Source organism: Trachymyrmex cornetzi, unplaced genomic scaffold, assembly GCF_001594075.2.
Source record: "Trachymyrmex cornetzi isolate Tcor2-1 unplaced genomic scaffold, Tcor1.1 scaffold949, whole genome shotgun sequence".
In the NCBI taxonomy this organism is placed as follows: domain Eukaryota; kingdom Metazoa; phylum Arthropoda; class Insecta; order Hymenoptera; family Formicidae; genus Trachymyrmex; species Trachymyrmex cornetzi.
The window spans coordinates 136,549-156,980 of record NW_017300299.1 but is presented as its reverse complement, the minus strand read 5'-3'; the positions used below and the strand labels follow the sequence as shown (position 1 = coordinate 156,980).

Below are 20,432 nucleotides of genomic sequence, written 5' to 3'. Positions count from 1 at the left end.
ATGTACGTTATTAATTAATTGAATCATATAATTATGAGTATAATGACAAGTTCTTAATTAATATTTCTTGAGTGTGCTTTTAACCCTTACCGTACCATCTACAATTTGATGCCTCATCCATACCATCAAGGGTCATTAGAATCTCTTCGTTTTTTTCACCTCTTCAAAATAATTTTAAAAATCTCTAAAAATTCACCAACCTACTTTCAACTCTCTAGAATAAATATTGACTCTTTATTTTGGAAAATAATAAAATGTAGTATAATTTATAATTACCGAAAGACTCAAAGAAACTTGCACGAACCTAGGAATCGCTCGGTCACTATAGTTACCCATATTGGTACGGTAAGGGTTAATTATGTTTATGCAAATTGATAAAACGGTCGTCGACATTTGCATGCGTTATCGTCTTGCAGCTTTCATATATCACGTTCAGAAAGAGGGTGTCCCGAGGAGCGTCACAACACCCGTTACAAGCGTTATAAAGAATCATGGGGATCCAGCATCACAGGGTGGTCCCGATACGCGGCTGTTTATGCCCGAGCCCGAAAAGGGCCGCGCCACTATATGATGATGTAAAAAAAAAAAAAAAAAGATAAGGAAGCAGAGAGGAGGACGTGAATGCCAAAAACGAACAAGAATCACTGCCGCGTTGCAGGCGCGAAGGGAAGTTGAGGAAGAAAGGAGAAAGACGGAGGACTTGGATGAGAGCGAGAGTGAGGATTGTGGCGATGTTCGTGCGTGTTGTGTAAAGTAGAAGGCCGAGAGTTCGGCAAAAGCTAAGGGAAGCGGACGAGAGAGAAAGAGACGGAGAGGAATCGGAGAAGCAAGGAGATAAAAGGAGGACGAAGACCGGGCTGAAAGCGAGCCGCTGACACCACGGAATGATGAATGCATTTGGGAAAGGAGCCGCATAAATCCTCCAGGATAATGCCGCAGCAGTGCAGCCCGCGGACTGACTAGGGTATTTCGGCTGAACCGAGCCTTGAATTTACGTGTTGTAGTTGATAAGAAGGTCTAAGTTGACTTGCAGGTCTAGAGGATGGTTAATTTCTTTAGGACATTATTTGTAAATCATTAACTCGCCGATATATTTTATGAGGTCCAGACTATATGTAATATTAGATCGTATCGATATCAATTATATGACTTCAAATTTTAAATTAAAAATGCAAATGCTATTAATTCTTTTGTACACAGGAAGAATGCTAAATTTTTAGATACTTTAGCAAAATAGTTCTTTTCGTGTAAATATATCCTGTAGTATTTACTATAATACTATAGTAACTTTAGTACTATATTAAAAAAAAAAAATATATATATATATATATATATATACAACTATAGTTGTGTATAATTGTAAAATTCTTAAATTATGTTCCATTTTTTATTGGAGCATTTTTTTGATGTAAAACAAGCGTGCAAACGAAAATTCGAAATGTGCATGCATGTACAAACAATGAGCTATAGAAAATTAATTTTTTTTTAATTGTGGGGCCAACTTGACACTTAATACCGATCACGATTCCAAATCAAGAGCAATCAGCTGAATGTGTTTCGTTCGCCCGGTGGTCAACCGCGGGCGCGGTGGGACATGCTCGTCGAGAGGCGTGGGAAGCCATGGCGAAAGGTTACGGCTATCGCGGAAATATTTCACCGTCTTAGAGAGTCGACCCCGCCGATCTGGCCGGATCGCGCGCGCCGGGCATTTATCGTAATAGGTAGCCGCGTGTGTGCGCCGCTCGGTCATCGAGTAATATACCGCACTCACTCGTCGTCGGGACGACGACGGTATAATAAAGTAGGGTACGTTAGTGCGAGAGTCAGAGAGAAGTATTTTCGAGGGTACTTCAAAAGAGCTCTCATATGCGGTAGCATTTATTCAATAGAGATCGTCAATACTACGATCATTGCGAGAGAATTTAATTTAATCGCACATAATAGTCGTGAATTTAGAATGTATAAAAATATTAAAAATTTTTATGTTTATAATATAACAACTCAATATCTATATTTAGGATAAGTGGCAATCGTATAATAATTGCTCCTTTTGGAATTCGTTATTTATATATATATATATATATATATAACGTTGATGCAATCTGTCAAATAATTTTCGCATACATTAAGAAAGCGTTACGTCAATATTAATCTTCGACTATAGTAACTGGTCATTATGATCCTAAGTAAAAAATTTTAGAAGGTTGTACAAGAATCTATACGATTGATACTATGAGGTTTTAAATTGTAGGTGAAAGAACCTTGTTGTATTAATCGCCGTAAGGCGGAGGTTTACGTGTTCTGTACTTCAAACAGGATGTTTTAATTAAACTTTCTCAGAGTGGCTGTCGGGATGCGATATATTCACTTGCACGTGAAAAATGAAGTTCATAAAACAGTTTTTTTTTTTCAAGATGAGCATTTTCGCGAGTCAAGATACAGAAGACGAATGCCTGACATTTAAAATAGTCCTTATTCCTTGGTTAAGGATATAGCCAGAAAGACTTGGGCACTTGCCAAGTACGTGACAGGAATAAGGTCGCACCTTCTTGACTTCCATGTTAACGTCTGTTAACCGTTGCCAAAAACTCGCTAACGTCTCGACTGGAAAGCACCTTTCTCGCCACATAATCAGTTTTATACGACAGGACTAAATCAATGCTCGATTTTCACGATACCGAGATTACAAATGAATTTTTTCTAAGCATGTGATATTTTTTTAGTGGATAAATGAGATTGATAGTTATCTGTCCACGCGTACTTGAACCATTCTTCATTGCACTTAATGATGCGAATTTGTAGCATGATGGTGTAACATATATGTCTGGGCTTAGATACGTGGATGTGTAGTTTAATAGAACTGTCTCATGGTCTCGTTGAGCAAATCACATGAAGTTACCAAATCAAGAGCAACTGTTAAAATCATAAAATACCGGAGTTTATCGTTCAGAAAATTTCCGCAACATAAATCGAGAAATATTAAATTTTGATTTTGCATGAAACAGTAGCATTGATTAAAGATACGTAGAAAAATGCGTCTTTTTATCCTATTCTATTGATGTAATATCTAGATTAATTTTATATTACAGTGAATAAAAAAATATATATCTACATATATATATATATATGTATTATATTAAAATATATGTTAAAATTTTAAAGATCTTAAGGGGCGATGCTAAAGCCTCCTGTTCTACCACATTTCCATTCGATGAAAAATCTCTGTATTGGATGTACGGGGATTGCAAAAGTATTATTACTTAAATTAAAGTACGCACAAACAGGACCTCAGCTGCACTGGATTTCATGAGAAAAACGAAAAAAAGTTTAAAATTCGTTAAAAATTCACTTACTTTTGGCTCGTACAGCTGTCACCTCAGATATATATTTGCTTGATATAAGAGTTTTAGGGTTCATTATCTTGAAAATAAGTGTGCAGCTGAGGTCACATTATTGAAACAAACGATACCGAGTTTGTAGAACTAAGATTGAAAGTCTAGAAAAGAAATATTTCCACCGAATAGAAAATACGTGTATACAGGCTTTGCGAAGACTGGGACTGTCAACAGAGCCGAAATTCCGTGTAGCAATAGTTGCGCGGTCTTGCGATAGATGGTGCTGGCATATGTTAGATAAGAACAGATGTATGCGTTTGAGTAAGACAGAATGATACATATTATATAATATAATGTAAAAACTAAATCAAAGATGTCACCACCATTATCGAATTTGGAATTAAAAAAGTCTGTACTATCGGCCTTGATCGAATTGGGTAATCGGTTTAGCATCTCCCCTTAAGAGGAAGAATTTTGCTTTCCTTTAGCGAAAAGGAAAAGATAGCGTACGTTGTTCGGAGTTTTGCCGCGGCAAATCCCGCGTTTCGCGCGAGACTTGGAAAAGAGACGCACAGAAAACAAATGGAATTGCATACATGGCGCGAGCGAAGGCTTATTGCGTAAAATGAATCACAAGTGGTCAGGCAGGCTCGCGCGAACGTGCAACCGGTCAAAGGAACCCCCCGATTCTATTGCAAGTCCCGACCGGTTGACGATGGAATTTCTGTTCGGTCGTTGTATTCTTCCTCTTTCTTCATACCGCGCCTAGTCCGTTGTCGCTTTTGCCGATTGTGTTCCTAATTTTCTCTTTTCCCGTAGTTTCCTCGTGCGCGTACGCATCTCTAATTCAAGCAAAAACTTACGAGATCGGATGTATCAAGGTTGTTAAGAATACATAAATGAGATGAGAAAGATCAAAGTATTAATTGCTAGATTATGTTATTCTTTATTTTTTTTACATATAATTACTTTATCTAAAATTATTTTATATATATATGATAAATCTTATCGTTTAAATGTGTGTGTGTATTATCTTCTTCAGTGTTCAGTATTTTAACAAATTCATATTTTTCTTGATGAAAGTTTAGTGATAGCAGTCGATATGTATTTTAAATTTCCAAATTATTCGTTTAAACATCACTGTCGAAAAAAATATTAGAGATAATATGTAAATTCTTATTTTACGAATTCTTGCGAGATGAAATATTTTGTATGCCCAATTATATGCACTAAGGCAGACTGCGAATATATTTCCCACTTTGGTTAAATTGAATTTTAAGTGAGGCGAGATAACTTTGCAGACATGGGGACGGCTACGAGGAGCGAAGTGCGGGTATTCGTGAGGAGTTTCCTCGATTCCACGTTGCTCTGGAACTCCGATGAGAGAAAGTGCCGCGCCCCCTCCGGGAACGTCAGTCCGAGTTCTTCGGATCGGGTCTCGATTTGCCTCGAAGCCGATTCTCGGCCGATATGTGACGCAATCTCTTACATTGTCCGTGTCGCAAGTTTCCGCCCGCCGCGGCCGCGGCCGCGCCGTCGTAAATCTCGATTTGTACGCCTATTGCGGAAGATTCGTCTTAACGACAAATAGCAAAGAACTTTTCGATAGAGCAATCGTGATTTAACGATCCCTCCGTCAATATGTTTCAATTGGTGATTGCAGGTATACTCGTAAAAAATTGATGTAAGGAGAGAACAAAATACTGCCTATTTCTCAAGTTTAATTAGTCTCGATTATTCATGATAATTTGTTTTCTCGTACATACAACTCTTATACAAGTTTCGATAGATTCGTTCTTACTATAAAGGCTTTAATTCCAATTAAATTTGGTCGTAATTCTCTCTAATTTTTAGATTGTGGTGTGTTTCGAAAAAATTTCACACACAATTACTAGGAAAGTCATTAAAAACTTGATCATAAAGTTTCCCGATTACCGTTTACAATAGAGTTATTATCGGGGAGTTATCCAGAATGGCTACCTAAATCAGGCCCCAGCTGTCTCTCTGTCAGCCGCAGTGGAACGGACCCCGCATCTGGCTGATTTAAAGCGGCTATAATTTATCAATTTAGTGGGATATTTTTCATCCAATGGCCTGTTCGTCTGTCCGGTCTCCATAGCTCCACGATAGAACGAGAGACGCGCATAAGGCGATATACCATATATACCGGACGTGCCTCCCCGTTGCGCGCGAGGTAGGCAGCAGAGCGACGCGATATTTACAGTCCCCGCTTACCCCCACATCCACACAACGCGATTTTACTCCTTTATCCCCCTCCCCCTCTTCTTTCCTTCCTGCACCCGCTTAACACCCACGCACGCACAAACACACGCCGAAGAGATACGTGTAAACGTTGCACGCGCGCGCGTACGTACCGACTCTATACGGAGCTGCCGCCGCAGCTGCTCCGCCTTTCTCAGAGAGAGAGAGAGAGAGAGAGAGAGAGAGAGCACCCGGAGGATTTCGTGATTCAGGTTTTCCTTCGGGACACGATAGATAGACGGCGGCGGCAGATAGACGAGAACGTATGCCAGCCGCGCGCGGGAAGTGCAAACGCTTGCATCATCGTCTAGAGTAGACAACGGATATTGGAATAACCGGCGGAGATATATATTAACACTGTGAAACAGCCGGCAGACAAATCGTATGTACCACACGTACCATAATACTCTTCTCAAACAACGGAATTTCACGTAGTGTTTTTCGTGGAAGACTCTCACTCTCTCTGCCATGAAGTGTGAAGAAATTGTTGAGTAATGATGTTGCGAATGTAAAGTGATAACTTTATTTTAAAAGAAACAGGAAGGATTACTTTTACGTACTTCATATTTTTATTTTTATGAAAAAAAATTAGATACTTTGAACGATATGAGATTGACGCGCGGAATTGACTTGCGCGTAAATCGAATAATGCTTTGTGTGTGTGATTTTCCCCATGTGCCAATTCGCGAGATCCAAATTTCCAGAATTATCGCGTTGAAAGGGTTTCATTGCGTATACATATAGAGGATATCACCTCCGCATACGGAGGTCGTTAACGATTCCTTGCGGACCTCGGCAGATAAAGGGGCGGAGTTGTAGGTGGAAAAGTGTAGGTAGCCGCGGTAGGTGACTAAATACACTCTAAACTTAGATGGTACGACCTTCCTGTCTCACGGTTGACTTCCTGGCTCTTTCTTCCTTCTGCCGGGAAGCGGGAAATGTAGACTTGGGCCGGGACCGAGACGGCGAAGAATATCGCCGCGCCGTACCGTGGGATTATTTATTCGTTTAAACAGATGCAAATGCGAGGTGAAAAGCCTCACGTAACGGTGAATGCAGTTATCGATACTTGCAAGTAATAGATAGAGAGCCGATTACGTTGAAACTCGTCATTATTTAAAAAAAAACAACGTAAAAATACATAAAAATTATTGTTACCAAGTATTATATTTTTGTGAAATGTTATTGATAAATTGTCAAATAATGTGTATGTTATATATATATTAAGTTATTATTTATGTATTTTTATTTCTTGAAATTGATTCGATGTGTGATAAGAGGATTGACAAGTTAATGATACAACCGAGAAGGTTCTATATTCGCTGACAAGCGGGGATCCTTAGTGGGCGTATAAAAGATTGCGATAGATGTATCATGATCAATCGATCAAACATCAAATATACGTCATACATTCGTCTCTCATCCAAATCCCCTGGTTTGCGGACCCTCGTCCCTCGTTTTATCCCTTTAAATTAATGGACTGACGATGCTCGGAAAGCGGAAACGGGTCAACTTTGAAACCTTCCAAACTCTCTCTCTCTCTCTCTCTCTCTCTCTCTCTCTCTCTGTATTAATTTTCAAAGACAGCAGAGTTCAGAAGCGTGAAGTTCTTTTACGCTCTTTTGATCCTTTACGTTAATTCATTTTACGATGCTTGTAAAAATATTTTGATAGTTGGAAATAATATAACGTCTTACATTTTTTATTATAATCTTAATACTTAACTAACCATTTGAATAAGTTTACCTATTTAATGATCCATCACTGGATAGATTTCTTTATTGTGCATCACGTTATTCTTCTGAAACTATTAATTACTTTGAAGAAGTATTATTAAAGAAATTATAAGAGAAAGAATCTTCTCAGCGCGTAATCAGCGCGTAACTTGCAAAATTGGTAAACTGTTAAGAACTATATAAATTTTAGATTATACGTCTACTATTTTAATGTCTCGTAAACAATATCTTATAAGTAATATTCAATATTATTATAAACTAAGAGAAAACTCATCAAATAAAATTGTTTTTACTTTTTAATTTAATAATTGAATTTGATAGATTAATATCTGGAATATCCGGTTTGTAATTTTTTCGAGTTATGCAATTGGAATTCCAACGATGGATTGTATAAATAAAAAACACTTTATTCTAGAACTTCCTTTGATTGAGTTACAATTAAATTTATAATGTGAAGTGTTGATAAAAATGGGGGATGGCCATTCCATCGTCCTCGATGCTAAATTGTTCCGGTTTAACGGTACTGCTCGAGAGGGACAACCGATGAGATTCATCGAGGGAACGTCACATCCTCCGCAAATTAAAAGCCGGAGAGAGGGCGGCCGATCTGGAATGGAGGTCAAACGACGAGTGAACTAAATTGGAGTCGATATAATCCGAGTGAACCTTGCACTCGCGTTAGTTTTACGCTTCCTTCCCCTGCGACGAAAAAATGACGCGAGTGCCTGCATCCGCGCGATGATGCTGAGAAAGTGACGTTCTGGCGAAATCTTCCGTTTTTTTACGGAACATTTAGTTTAACTCCTTGAAAGCTTACTTGTTAACAGCACCTTAACAGCAATGTAAAATTTCTTGATGCAGTAATATATAAGTAGGTCAGTAATCCTTTCTCGGCGTGAAAGCTGAAGTAAAAAATTTTCTTTTTCTACTGCAAGTAGAATATAAATTATAGAAATCTATGTAATCAAATGTCTCAAAAATGCGAAATGTTGACAAATTTGTTATGATTTATATGTATTATTTTTGCGTAGTTTATTGTGGACATAACTTTGGTTGCGTAAATATGATAAAGTCATCTGATAATTGAAAGGCGCGCGCGCTTGTAATCAATATATATTTGTTGTTCGCGATAGTTATCTCATAAACGACACAAAAAGTATTTCGTCGTATACAAATATGATTATCAGATAACGGTAATCGCACGATCACACAATAATGGACAGTCATGCGTGAATCATGTCTTTGTGTTATCCATAATCGCGAAGAAAACGACAATAAGACGCTCATCCCTTCTTGCCTTATCGGACAAAGTGTTATCGCGGCGCTTTGACGGCACGATCGAATCACGATAAATCACCTGGACGACGGGATCTCCTTTTTTTATCTTTGCGAACCATTCATTACTCTCTGCTTCCGTAGGATGTGCGAGGACTTTTAAGGCGACGATGCAACGGCGGCAATCCGTCTTGTAACCTCGCAGAAAATGGAGTTACGACCAGAAAAGGCGCTATTACCGTTCCTAATGAGGTTCGTTACGTTATAAAATGTCCGCGAATCAAAGCATGGCGAAAGTTTTCCCCGAGACATCAGAAGAGCTGAGCGATTGTTTATTTATAAGCGAATCGATACGCAACAATGTGGGTGTGTGCCGATATTGCGACGAAGGTATCGATCGAGCTGTCTTAAAACAACAATGTGAAATACCACACGCCATTTTCGGTATGTTTGCCGGCGAGAGAATGGACGAAACAACGGACGATCGAGCCCCCTCATATTTCACGGGATAGTCGATAAAATACCATATTGAGGATACCGTGTCATCGGTATATTTACAATCCTTCTATACTTACGATCTTTATTCCATCATATGCCATTATAAAATGTTAAAATAAAACGTGAAAGTATCGATTTCGGTTTAACTCTCTCAATGATCTGTAGTAATTAATACCGAATATATATTTTAGAGTGCAACGTAGTTTGCACATGTTAAAAAAATAATAAAAAACAGATACTTTATATAGCACAATTTAATTTACCGTTAAAATGTCATTTTATAATTTTATATTCATCTTTAGTACAGAATTTATACTAAATATACATTCCTTCCCCTTTACTATCTACATCTTTATGGTAGTGGCATTCAATGCCCCGATGTCATTATTGCTATCTTTAACGACCCACCCCAGACGCGAGATGTATTTATATACCTCATGCAGGCATGTCCTTCAAGACGCCCGTTTTCCTCTTGACCTTCCACCCCCAATTACGACTAATCGTTTGCCCGCGACTCTCAATATATAGTTGCTTTCGCAGACCACCACCACTGTACCAGCACCAGCGGCGGAAACAACAACGAGCGGGGGTGGTGTCCAACCCTCTTGGCGGCCGCTAAGGCCAGGGAAGAGAGAGGGGCGGAAAGAGCACTCGGTCGATCTCTCGTCGTTGCCAGGCGACCAACATCCACCACCAGGCCCTCTCTCTCTCTCTCTCTCTCTCTCTCTCTCTCTCTCTCTCTCTCTCTCTCTCTCTCACTCACATACACACACACACACACACACACACACACACACCCCTCGCACCTAACCCTGGAGCGTAATTCCTGAAAACCGGCGCCATGGCGCCATGGCGCCATCTACGCCGCGGGATGCTTCACCCTCTCGGGGGTGCCCCCTCGAACCCCGCCGTAGTCGCGCGATGCACCCCGCGACGCTCGGTCCCGCACTTGGAGGCGCCGCCGGTCGTCGTACGTTTCGCTTTCGTCGAGCATTGTTCTACCCCGATGATACGTTCGTCGGTTGGAAGGTGGCGGTGAATCCCAGCGAGGACCACCCTCCTTACCGAAGAATTCGTCCTGACGACATTCGCGAATCATCTCTAATCGGGAATACACGACGAACGATATTGGGGGTCGTGTCGTCGCCATATTGCTTAGGTACGATCACCTCGAAGCGCGTTTTGCAACGCGGTGCGGTGCAACGATACGGTGCGATATTGCTGGTGATGCTTCGTGCGTTCCAGGGGTGTTTTTTGACAATGGCCGCTGGTGGCGATACCGCGCGATAACCCTGGTAGCGTGAAGAGAATCGCCCATCCGTTTTCTCTCGCGCTCGTTAATGCGAGGGTCGTTGAACCAGGGGTAAGTCACCAGACGTATCGGTATTGACACGTGCTTTCGGAGAATTCCTCTCTAATTGTTGTCAGACTCCCAATTCAGTTATCAGAATTGGATCTCCAATTGAATGCTATTCAAGGATTTGTTTTCAATGTTAAGAGACTGAAGAGATAGAGAGATTTGCATCTTTATTATTATTCGAGATAACTATAATACATGTCATTTATTTATATTTAAGGTATAAGATTTTTTGAGAACAAAAAATTCCAATATTTCTACAACGATTTTATTAAAGTACTTTTATCATGAATAATGTACATTCAACAAAATTGAGAGGAGATTTCGTTTCGTTGAATAATAAATAATACAAAATTTTGACAATATTTTTAATTTTTCTATCATAAATTACAATTTTGTTATATATTTAAATGGCTAATCGTATAATTATAGTTATTTTATTCAATTTAGAAAATATATAACAATAAATATGTTACTAATGCTTAAACGATTTTATCATTACGTTCTACGCAACAACGATAGAAGCCAGAGATGAAATAATGATTACCCTTATCTTGATAATGATACTTGATCATACTTAATATTTGATAATGATACTTTTCAAATATAAATCGGTATTTGAGCTCTCGACATTACCAAGGAAATATTTGAAGCGCTTGATAATAAAATCATGAAACAATAACAACGCGTAGGATGGATTAACATATATAGAACTTTTGTCTCAGCTAATAAAAGAATCTGGATGAATACTCAATAATACTGGTATCGATGTCACGATTTTAGATTTAATTTATGCAGCCTTTTAGCTCGACACGCCGCCCTCTTAACCTTTCGACCACCCAATAAATGATGGAATTATTTCCCGCTATTTCTATCTTGATCCACCCACATCCTCATGTTTTTTTTTAATGCATCATCATCTCCGAGTCGCTGATAACAAGCGACGGCCTTCGACATTTTTAGCAATTAGTCAACTTCGCAGAAAAGAGCATCCGGTCGAGTGTTAAAATAAAATAAGAGCGCGCTATTCTAGATAATTTCCGAGCTCCGTGACAAATTGATCGATTTTCACTTACCATATATATTTGAATGCTTCTTAAAGTAAACTATTTTTCTAAAATTACTTTTTGATAAAAAAACTTTAGTATATAATATCTACATGCAAATTTGTTTCATAAAAAAACATATTAAAATTTAAATATCATTAATCATCATCTCAACAAAACAGATATAAATCACAGGCATAAGAATTATTTATGTAATCTCTGTTGTACCAAATCTCTACGACGATTTTCGGACGTGGCGACGTAAATAAATCGCAGCGAAACTTTTCCTGTCTCGGGCTGGGCATATGAGACGAAAAGGGCTATTTGTACAGACAAATTCCCACGAGGGCAGGTGTTTTTCAGCAAGGGAACGAAGAAGAGGAAAGAGGGAATCGCCTTTCTTTCTCTTAGGCGTGAGATCGATTCTCTTTTTGCCGCACAACATTCTTCTCTCTTACGCGTTTCTATTACTTGAACGCGCGACGCGATTCGTTATGCGCCTATAGATCCGTCGTGTTCAATAAATTTATTTAATATCACTGTATTATCTTCATATTACCGCCTTCGTAGGCTTTGCAAAAATATCTTTACACTCGATTATTGAAGTTCTCCGCAAGTACATGAGCTGTAATAGTCGAACTTTGCGAGAAAACTTTTCCAATCTGAAAGTTTCATGCGTAGATTTTGTTCCCATGCATGCTTATTGTTGCACAAAGTGATGTTTTATCGGCGACAGTTCATAATTTATTTTTATATAACCGATAAATTATTTAAATATTGAAACTTTGAATCTGACTTTATCAAATTAATTGTAATCACGCATTTTAATTTTTTATTTCTTAGGTTTTCATCTCTTTGATTGATAACGTTTTAGTCTGCTGATTAATCAATAATATAAGAAAAGCATATTTTATTTCTAATAATGTGAAATAATATTATTTATGTTTGCCAACGTATACGATGTTGAGCACACATCGATAACAAGAAGATCATTGGGGAAGCGGTGGGTGTCACGAAACTGCCCATGCCGCACCTCACGAATTACAGTTACGCGGGAAGCATCTTTTACTGCCGCAGCAAAGGGGACGATGGGAAAGTTCTTATAGGAAGATATCACAGTTGCTTGCTAGATGGGGTACATACGTAATATTACGTCCATATTGTATATATAAGCTTAATGCATCTACCACATAATCTTGATATCCACAAAATTTATCGTGATTGCTTATGAGTGAATGGATAGTATCGTGTATGCTATATGAGTGTAATCATGAGTAACAGGACACGCGAAGCAAGAATTAGAAATCTCGCGTGATATTAAAAAGTAATTTGTGGATTAAAAAAAAGAAAAGGTTATCATAAGAATCGTCAGTGTAATAACATCACACTCGAAATGTTCTCACTATCTCTTTCATCCTTTCTTAGCGGATATTTAACGCTAAGTGTTTCTCTCGTCTCATCTCATTTCATTGATATTAAATGCGATTTTCACAGTAGATAAATCAAGCTCGGTGTTAGATGACCGCGCGTAGTTAAACCTGTCGCTCTACAGGCAGCCGAGAACTAAGTCTGTATCTTTATCTGATTTTCGCTTAGTAATTTACAGAGCATGTTGCTCAAACTGTACGAAGGATGCTGGTGCCATAAATGACAATGAAGCATGTCGGAAAAGAAGGAACATTGAATATTCGCGAAATAAAAATTGGACATCACTTGAACGATCCCCGGTTATGTGTTATTAATGTCACGATAAACGTGTAATGGGATACTGTAGGATTGGAAGAAATAAAACGAAACGATTGAGCTAGACGTCGTTATCGTGCAGCATACTGAATCTTAACATTAGTTCAATTTTATCTTCGAAGGACATCCTTCGATGTATTACTGATATTACGAGAATATGTATATCGCGCGTCGCACCGACATTGCCATTTTGCATGACGCGGAGTTCAATCTCATGGGATCGGAGAGATATTAATTTAACTGGCATATTTCACGGATCCGTTGTGCGGCTCCGTGCGACAGTTCACCACCGCAGGGCAGGATTAAAATTGGGATTAATCAGGCAAGATTACCGGCTTTCCCCGCAAGTCACAGTCGTACGAGAGATAAGGTGAAACCGAGGCACGCCTCGTCGTTGAAATGTACTATTTGGCGCGCGATTCACTTTCCGCGGCATCCTAGCGTATGTCGTTGAAAAATAACCCTCGTCGTACCGTACACCACCTCTCCGCCAAGGCCTTCGCCGTTCGCGCACGCCGTTCCCTTCATACGCTCGCGAGCGCATAATGCGGCCGCACTGCAGGTCCCGCGGAGCGGCCCGGAGCGGCCCGGAGCGGAGAGAGAGAAGATGCTCTCGAAAAAGTGCGGCAACAAAGTTGCGCGGTGCGCACACCCACGTCCGCCAGATCCAGAATGTCAGGGTCGTACCTTAACCCCGCGCTGTCCTTCGCTGCCTTCCACCGTGTATCCACCTTCTCTCGTTTTTTTTTGTCGTCGGGTTGTATTTCCACCGGTGCAGTTACCGGATTTTTTTAATTACTACTTCTACCTCTCTCTCTCTCTCTCTCTCTCTCTGACTCTCCCTCTCGGGATCACCGTTAAGCACGACACACTGTTAACCGCAGCGCGAATTAAGGTACGGTCACTTAAAAGCAAACCCGTAAACCGACGCCCACGCAGTGGGTACCTGTTATATACGCACTTACGTGCGTTCAGGGGCGGATCGAAGAACGGAATCGAACAACGGAATTGAAAAGCGATCCAAGTTCTATTTTCGCGATTGCTGAATCTCTTGCTGGAATTTTTTAATTCCTTTTACTTATGCACTTACGTGTTGTGACGAGAAATACGTAAAATGGTTGTCTAAATTTAAAAAAAATTCCCGACACGTAAGTACCAACGTAAAAAAGGAAACTTAATTTCATCTATATCGTCCACTTAACGCTTTCATAATTTCTTAACTCGCATATAAGAGAGGAAACGTACAAAAAATTGAGACATGTTGCATCAGTGAGATTAAATGCCATCCTTTAATCTGTAAATTTAATCTGTAAAGTACATATATGTTACATGTATTATTTTTATTAAAATGTATCAAAGGTAATTCTTGATTTATGAAGCTATTTTATCGTTATGAATAAATTAATAATGCTTTCTCTCTCTCTCTCTCTCTCTCTCTCTCTCTCGGTTTTTATAAAAGATCGTTCTGTAAACGTAAGTCTTCGCACAGTCGAAGCGGTGCGGTCCTGGATGTACAAGTACAGGGTGGCCAGACAGAAAAATCCGAAAGGCTCTCTTATACCGATGAGTGCCACGAATAAGGGCCACATAAAGACGGGTCATAAAACTATGATTTACGTCTTGTCATTGATGCGTTTGCTGTCCGTCCGTCGGTCAGTCCACTCATGAGCCCGTCTATCCATTCGTTCATCGTGCGTTCGTCTATACGCACCCATGAGCCCTCCCTCCCTTTCTCCTTCGGTTCATCATCGTCTCTCTTCGTTCCCTCTTATTATCTTTCTTATAGCCCTCCCTTCTTGTTCTTCTTCTATTTCTTCTTCTTCTGCTTCGTCCTCCTCTTCTCTACCGGTTTCGCCGGATAGCCCCATCGGGCCGGCGATGATCGATTCGTCGCTTGGAAAAAGTAGCGTGTCGTTATCATCGCAACTATTATAATCCACTGTGAAATATTGCGTGCGATAGGCGCACGGCGACGAGCGGTTCGACGAAAGCGAAAATTACATCGTATAAGCAAGTATCCTGCGAGTTCCCGTCATATCCCATCTGATCTCATTGGATAATTAAACATTATTTGTATCTCAAAAGAGTTTTGTTATCTGTATCATGTTACAGTTGTCAATTAAAATTCTAAACTCTTTTAATTGTCACAGAAGATTACAGAAATGTGTAATGTAAAAGACTTTGACCTAAACAACAAAAAATTTATATCTGTGTGCTATCTGGAAATGTTGAAATTTTGATGAAAAATGGAGAAAGTAGGTATGTCGTGCAAAAATCTCAACGTCTTGAATTTATGACTTGATTGCAATTTTGCGTTAGCTTACCGCGGCAAATGCGATCTTATAAACCTTGCGCGGTTCTTTGTATTTCTTCATGCATTCCTGCTCGAAACATAAGTTATGTATACATGTGTGCAGTATGGTCAGTAGGTTATTTAAAGTTTTTCCCCCCCCCCCCCCCCTCCGACAAGAGGGTTACGTTTAATGGCGTCTGCGGTTTCCCATCAAACTTCTCCTCATAGCACCTGACATCTCACACTTATATCCCCCAGAATTCCATCATTTCTCATTTGTTTTGTGGAATCCTTTTACCCTGATTTTCTTTCTTGCTTTTACATAAAGAAACGCTCTTAAAATAATCTTCATCATCCTCCCAAAGGATCTCTGAAATAATTTCCTTACACCATCATTACTTATGTAAATGCTTTTTGTAATGCATAAAAATAATATTTGTGTTTTTATTATACGAAATGACAAACAATGCCAAATGAGTGTTACGTATGCAATTTAAAAAAACAATGCGAGATTGTTTTTTCGATAGTTAAGTATATTAAAGTGAAAAAATAATAAAATTTTACTTTTTATTTTATTTTAACTATATTTTATTATAACATTAATTTCATCTTTAATATTAACAAAAATATCAAATATACCAAAGTTAAAAATGGAATAAATAATCAAATTTTCCTTTTATTTTCAACTATATTTTAGTATAATGCGAACTTAATTTTTATATTAACAAGACTGTCGATCGATGAAATTTTTATCGGAAAGCGAAACTTATTGTTAGAAATGTCTGAGGAGAGGAAGAAATAGAGCGATTTTGCGGACACCCTGTGTACACCGGTGCATCATAAAGTTTCCATGTTACTCCATTACCGAAGATGACGCAAGTACTACGTCTTAATCGCGGGATTACACGGCTTGCAGTGCGAAAGCTCTGTGCAGGACAACGCAAACACGAATATTACGAAATAAAAGTCTGCTGTAGCAGCAGCGGCAGCGGTGACTCTCGTCGTGTTGAAAACTTTCAAGTGAAAGCGATCACGCGCGCGCCGCTTGTTAAGACGTCAGTTATCATCGGCTGTAGGTGATTAATCCGACAGGTTGGAGGCGGAATTATAAAACGGCAAAACGCGCGTTATCGCGCGGCTACGGCAACAGCGGCGGCGTACGTAAATGTACGAGATAAAGACGAATATACGTTTGGCCTGCTCGTCCACTTGGCGACGATACATATATCATGGCACGTACGGGATTCCCATCACCACGTTGTTTTGCCAGACACTTTTAATATAAAAATTGCTTGCAAACTTCTACGAATTGATAGTTTTCCATTATTTTATCTATTTTGACAAGTTTCGAAAGCGATAATGGAATCATAAAAAAATGTATTTCCACAAATTGATTACATACCTTTTTAGCACTCTGTCTATTTCGACAAGGTTTCAATGATGTGATGGTGTAAATGGTATATCCTTTTTTAATATGTGTGATGAGGAAGGACAGAAGTCCATTTATCAGAAGCTCGTTCATAGAAATCTTTCCGAGTGCCGTACGATGACTCAAAGGGGTATCCCGAGATTATCAAACATCATTTCATCTTATCTTTTGAGTTTGCGAATTGTAGATGTTCAGATTGCGAGAACTCTCGGTTCTACAGTTTAAAAGCGCTAAAGCGGCAAACGATGCAACGAGATAAATGCAAAGTCAGAAGTTAATTAATTAATATAAACGCTTGTCATGATAGTAAACGCGGCTTGAAAATACGTAGCAGGAATCACAGGATGCCTGGAAGGTGGAAAAAGTTTCCCTCTTGCAATGTTGCTTCATAACTACATATATCCATGGTCGGATCAAGGCACTTTAAGAAAGCCTGTGTAGGGTAGGGGTTCTCAAAGAATAGTAGACTTTACATCTTATAATTTTATTATTCAATATTACAAAGCTTTCTTAGACTAAACCGTGCTGCTTTATAAATCGTTGCTTTTGTAATAAATGATCGCACGCATTTCTTTTTCATTCAAATATCAGGATATAACTATAATTGATATGCACATACGTTAACTTTGCAGACTTAAAGACAAGATTAATTCTCTCAGGGTATATTTTTATTATTCTCAGCGTAAAAGCACCGAGAGAATTACTTGGTGTACGGGGGCCCGGCCCTGCACGCGTACGTCGAGTCGCGACGCGAAGGTGAGCGCGCGGTTAATTTGCATAATCAATTCAAAACGATGAGTCTCGCGCCTCGAACGGATCGGTCATTCTTTTCCCGACGGCCCCCGGTATGGAAGAAAAGCCATTCCTGGCGTTATATAAATTACGGTCGTCTCACCCAAGAGAGCTGCGCGCTCTTACGATTGTTGGAACGGCGCGGGCGGCGCGGGCGGCGACGCGGCGACGCGCGGCCGAGTAGCAACCGGGGCTCTCGAGTTTCGCCATATAGGTGGTAGTAGCTTCACTTCGATTTGGATCTCTGATTGCGCATCGTGAAGCCGACGTGTGTCAAAAATAAAAAAGAGAGTGAAGAAGGAAAAACCGTGCATGTTTTTTTTCCACACATCGTCAGGCATAAAATCTTTTACGAGCGTTAAAAATCGCCGTAGCACAGCGTCCCGGCGCCATTTCTTTATTTCCATTGCGGTAATTTCGTCCTCTCTTTATTTACCGTTATACCCCTCGCTGTAGTCATAAACAAGCGAATCCTTCGCCGTTTTAATTTCTTCTTCGTCTTCTCCGACGAAAACGCCTTCACTCTTCTCCTATACGGCCCGCCCTCTTACACGCCCGTCGTCTCTTCGTTCTCGCATCGTCCCGTTGTCATCCTCGTCATCGGATTTGTCGCGTATGTAGCGTTTTATGGCACTTTAACGCTTGTTAACAAATCCACGTTGTTTTGCCAGACACTTTTAATATAAAAATTGCTTGCAAACTTCTACGAATTGATAGTTTTCCATTATTTTATCTATTTTGACAAGTTTCGAAAGCGATAATGGAATCATAAAAAAATGTATTTCCACAAATTGATTACATACCTTTTTAGCACTCTGTCTATTTCGACAAGGTTTCAATGATGTGATGGTGTAAATGGTATATCCTTTTTTAATATTTGTTAATCAAACATACCATTTCAGTAAAATTAAACAACAATAAATGACCGCATATGAATGTACAATTAAGTAATGAGAAGGTCATATCGATCTAACGATAGTGCTTAAATAATATTTCGGTGTAAATTTATATTTATATGCAGTTCGGTAAATTGGGCTCGAAATAATTTTTGGTCTTGAAACGCAATCTTAAACTGAAACTGGGGTAATAATATACAAATTAAATTGACAAGCAATTTAACGACATTGATGTTAATAAGCATGTTAAGCTGTAAATAATTTATTACGAAAATGTCCAATAAAATTAGCCATCATGATTATATGCTACGTTTTATTTTTTCCGATGGGAATATTATTAATGACCGATCGGGTGATATTTTTCCTGTCGTAGATGTGAGCTGCTGAAGGTGGGATTCTCAGGAACCGCGAGGTCCTCGCAATGGAGGCGGGACCAAAACAGCAGCAGCAGCCGCCGCAACAACAGCAACAGCAGCAGCAGCAGCAGCAGCAGTCGCCTCAGCAACAACAGCAGCAACAGCAACAGCAGCAACAGCAGCAACAGAATTCACCCAGCAGCATTCAGTCAGCTCAGAGCCAGGCAGTCGTCGGTTCTCAAGGTGGAGCAACACAGGGTCAAGGTCAACAGCAGCAGAATGCGGAGGACGCGCTCGCGGCGGCGGAGAACACCCCCGTCAGTGAGGGTGTGCTCCTCGCTCGGATCCACGTGCCCGAGCTGTACGTCAGCAAGTGTCTGCAGTTCCCGAAGGATCAGCTGGTCTGGGACGTGAAGCAGCAATGTCTTGCGTCCTTGCCCAAGGTATGAATGATGTTTTGACGTAGGTAGGAGAGAGGAGTTCTCATGTATATTCCTAGATATCCCGAGGGAAAACCTTGAAAACAGCCTGCGGAGCTGGAGTTATATATCGATGTTCTTAACGACGATCGAACGATTCACTCCCGGACTAAAATTTATCTCCCAGCTTCTCGATAGCGCAAGATGGACGGACGGACGGACGGATGGACGGGCGGACGGACAGGCAGGCAGGCAGGCAGGTTGCGCGGTGGAAGATGAAGGGGAGAAATTGAAAACGGAACGCATTATTCTCTTTCGCGGCAATAAATCCCGCGCGCGTACCTCTCCCGCGTGTTATTTCTGGCCGGACGATCCTTACGTCGGAAATTTATGAAGCCCGTGGCGGATTCTTGTTTTGCCGTCTCCATCGGACGTGCACGAGAGAGCGCGCGCGCGCGCGTTTGCTTGCTTGCTTGCTTACTTACTTACTTACTTACTTACTTACTTTCTTACTTACTTGCGCCGAGTCCTTCGTACGATAATTACACGTATTTCGTTGAGAAATTCCCCCGCGATCGAAAGCGCTGGTAATATAATTCGTAGCCCCGATTTAGCGCGAGTTGGTGCGTGTGAGAGACGGACGGCGCGGCGCAGCGCAGGGAAAAGGACAGAAGCGGAGTGGTATTCGCCCCTCTCTTTACCCTCTCGTTCTCGTGCGTGTACATACGACGTGTACGTATAGTGCCGGTCGCATTTTGTTGAGAAATTCACCCGCGATCTCTCTCTCTCTCTCTCTCTCTCTCTCTCTGAAGAGCGTATAGTATAATATAATTCGTACCTGTGCCACCCGAGGCGATTTGTTCCCGCTGGAAATTGCGGTCGCGTGTATATTTCACCGAGGATCGCCGAGTATCGATTAATCGCCGATTACGGTCGAACCCCATCGGATCTGTCATTTATCACCGTGTATCCGCTTCTCGCGCGCGCGTACCGCC

At 40.3% G+C, this 20,432-nt stretch overlaps 1 protein-coding gene and 1 long non-coding RNA gene across 2 annotated transcripts in view; both read left to right on the top strand.

Moving 5' to 3' along the window:
* Positions 1–19,148, top strand: part of LOC108769789 (uncharacterized) — an 89,253-nt gene extending 70,105 nt beyond the window's left edge. Inside the window, exon 3 of the long non-coding RNA XR_001940559.1 lies at positions 19,036–19,148. This is a non-coding gene — a long non-coding RNA (uncharacterized LOC108769789). The remainder of the gene's footprint in view (positions 1–19,035) is intronic.
* Positions 19,149–19,185: 37 nt separating this feature from the next.
* Prosap (SH3 and multiple ankyrin repeat domains prosap) overlaps positions 19,186–20,432 on the top strand; it is a gene marked incomplete at its 5' end in the record, with an annotated part of 36,074 nt that continues 34,827 nt past the window's right edge. Inside the window, one exon of the mRNA XM_018520962.1 lies at positions 19,186–19,461. Within this exon, the coding sequence (XP_018376464.1) occupies positions 19,186–19,461 (276 nt within the window). The remainder of the gene's footprint in view (positions 19,462–20,432) is intronic.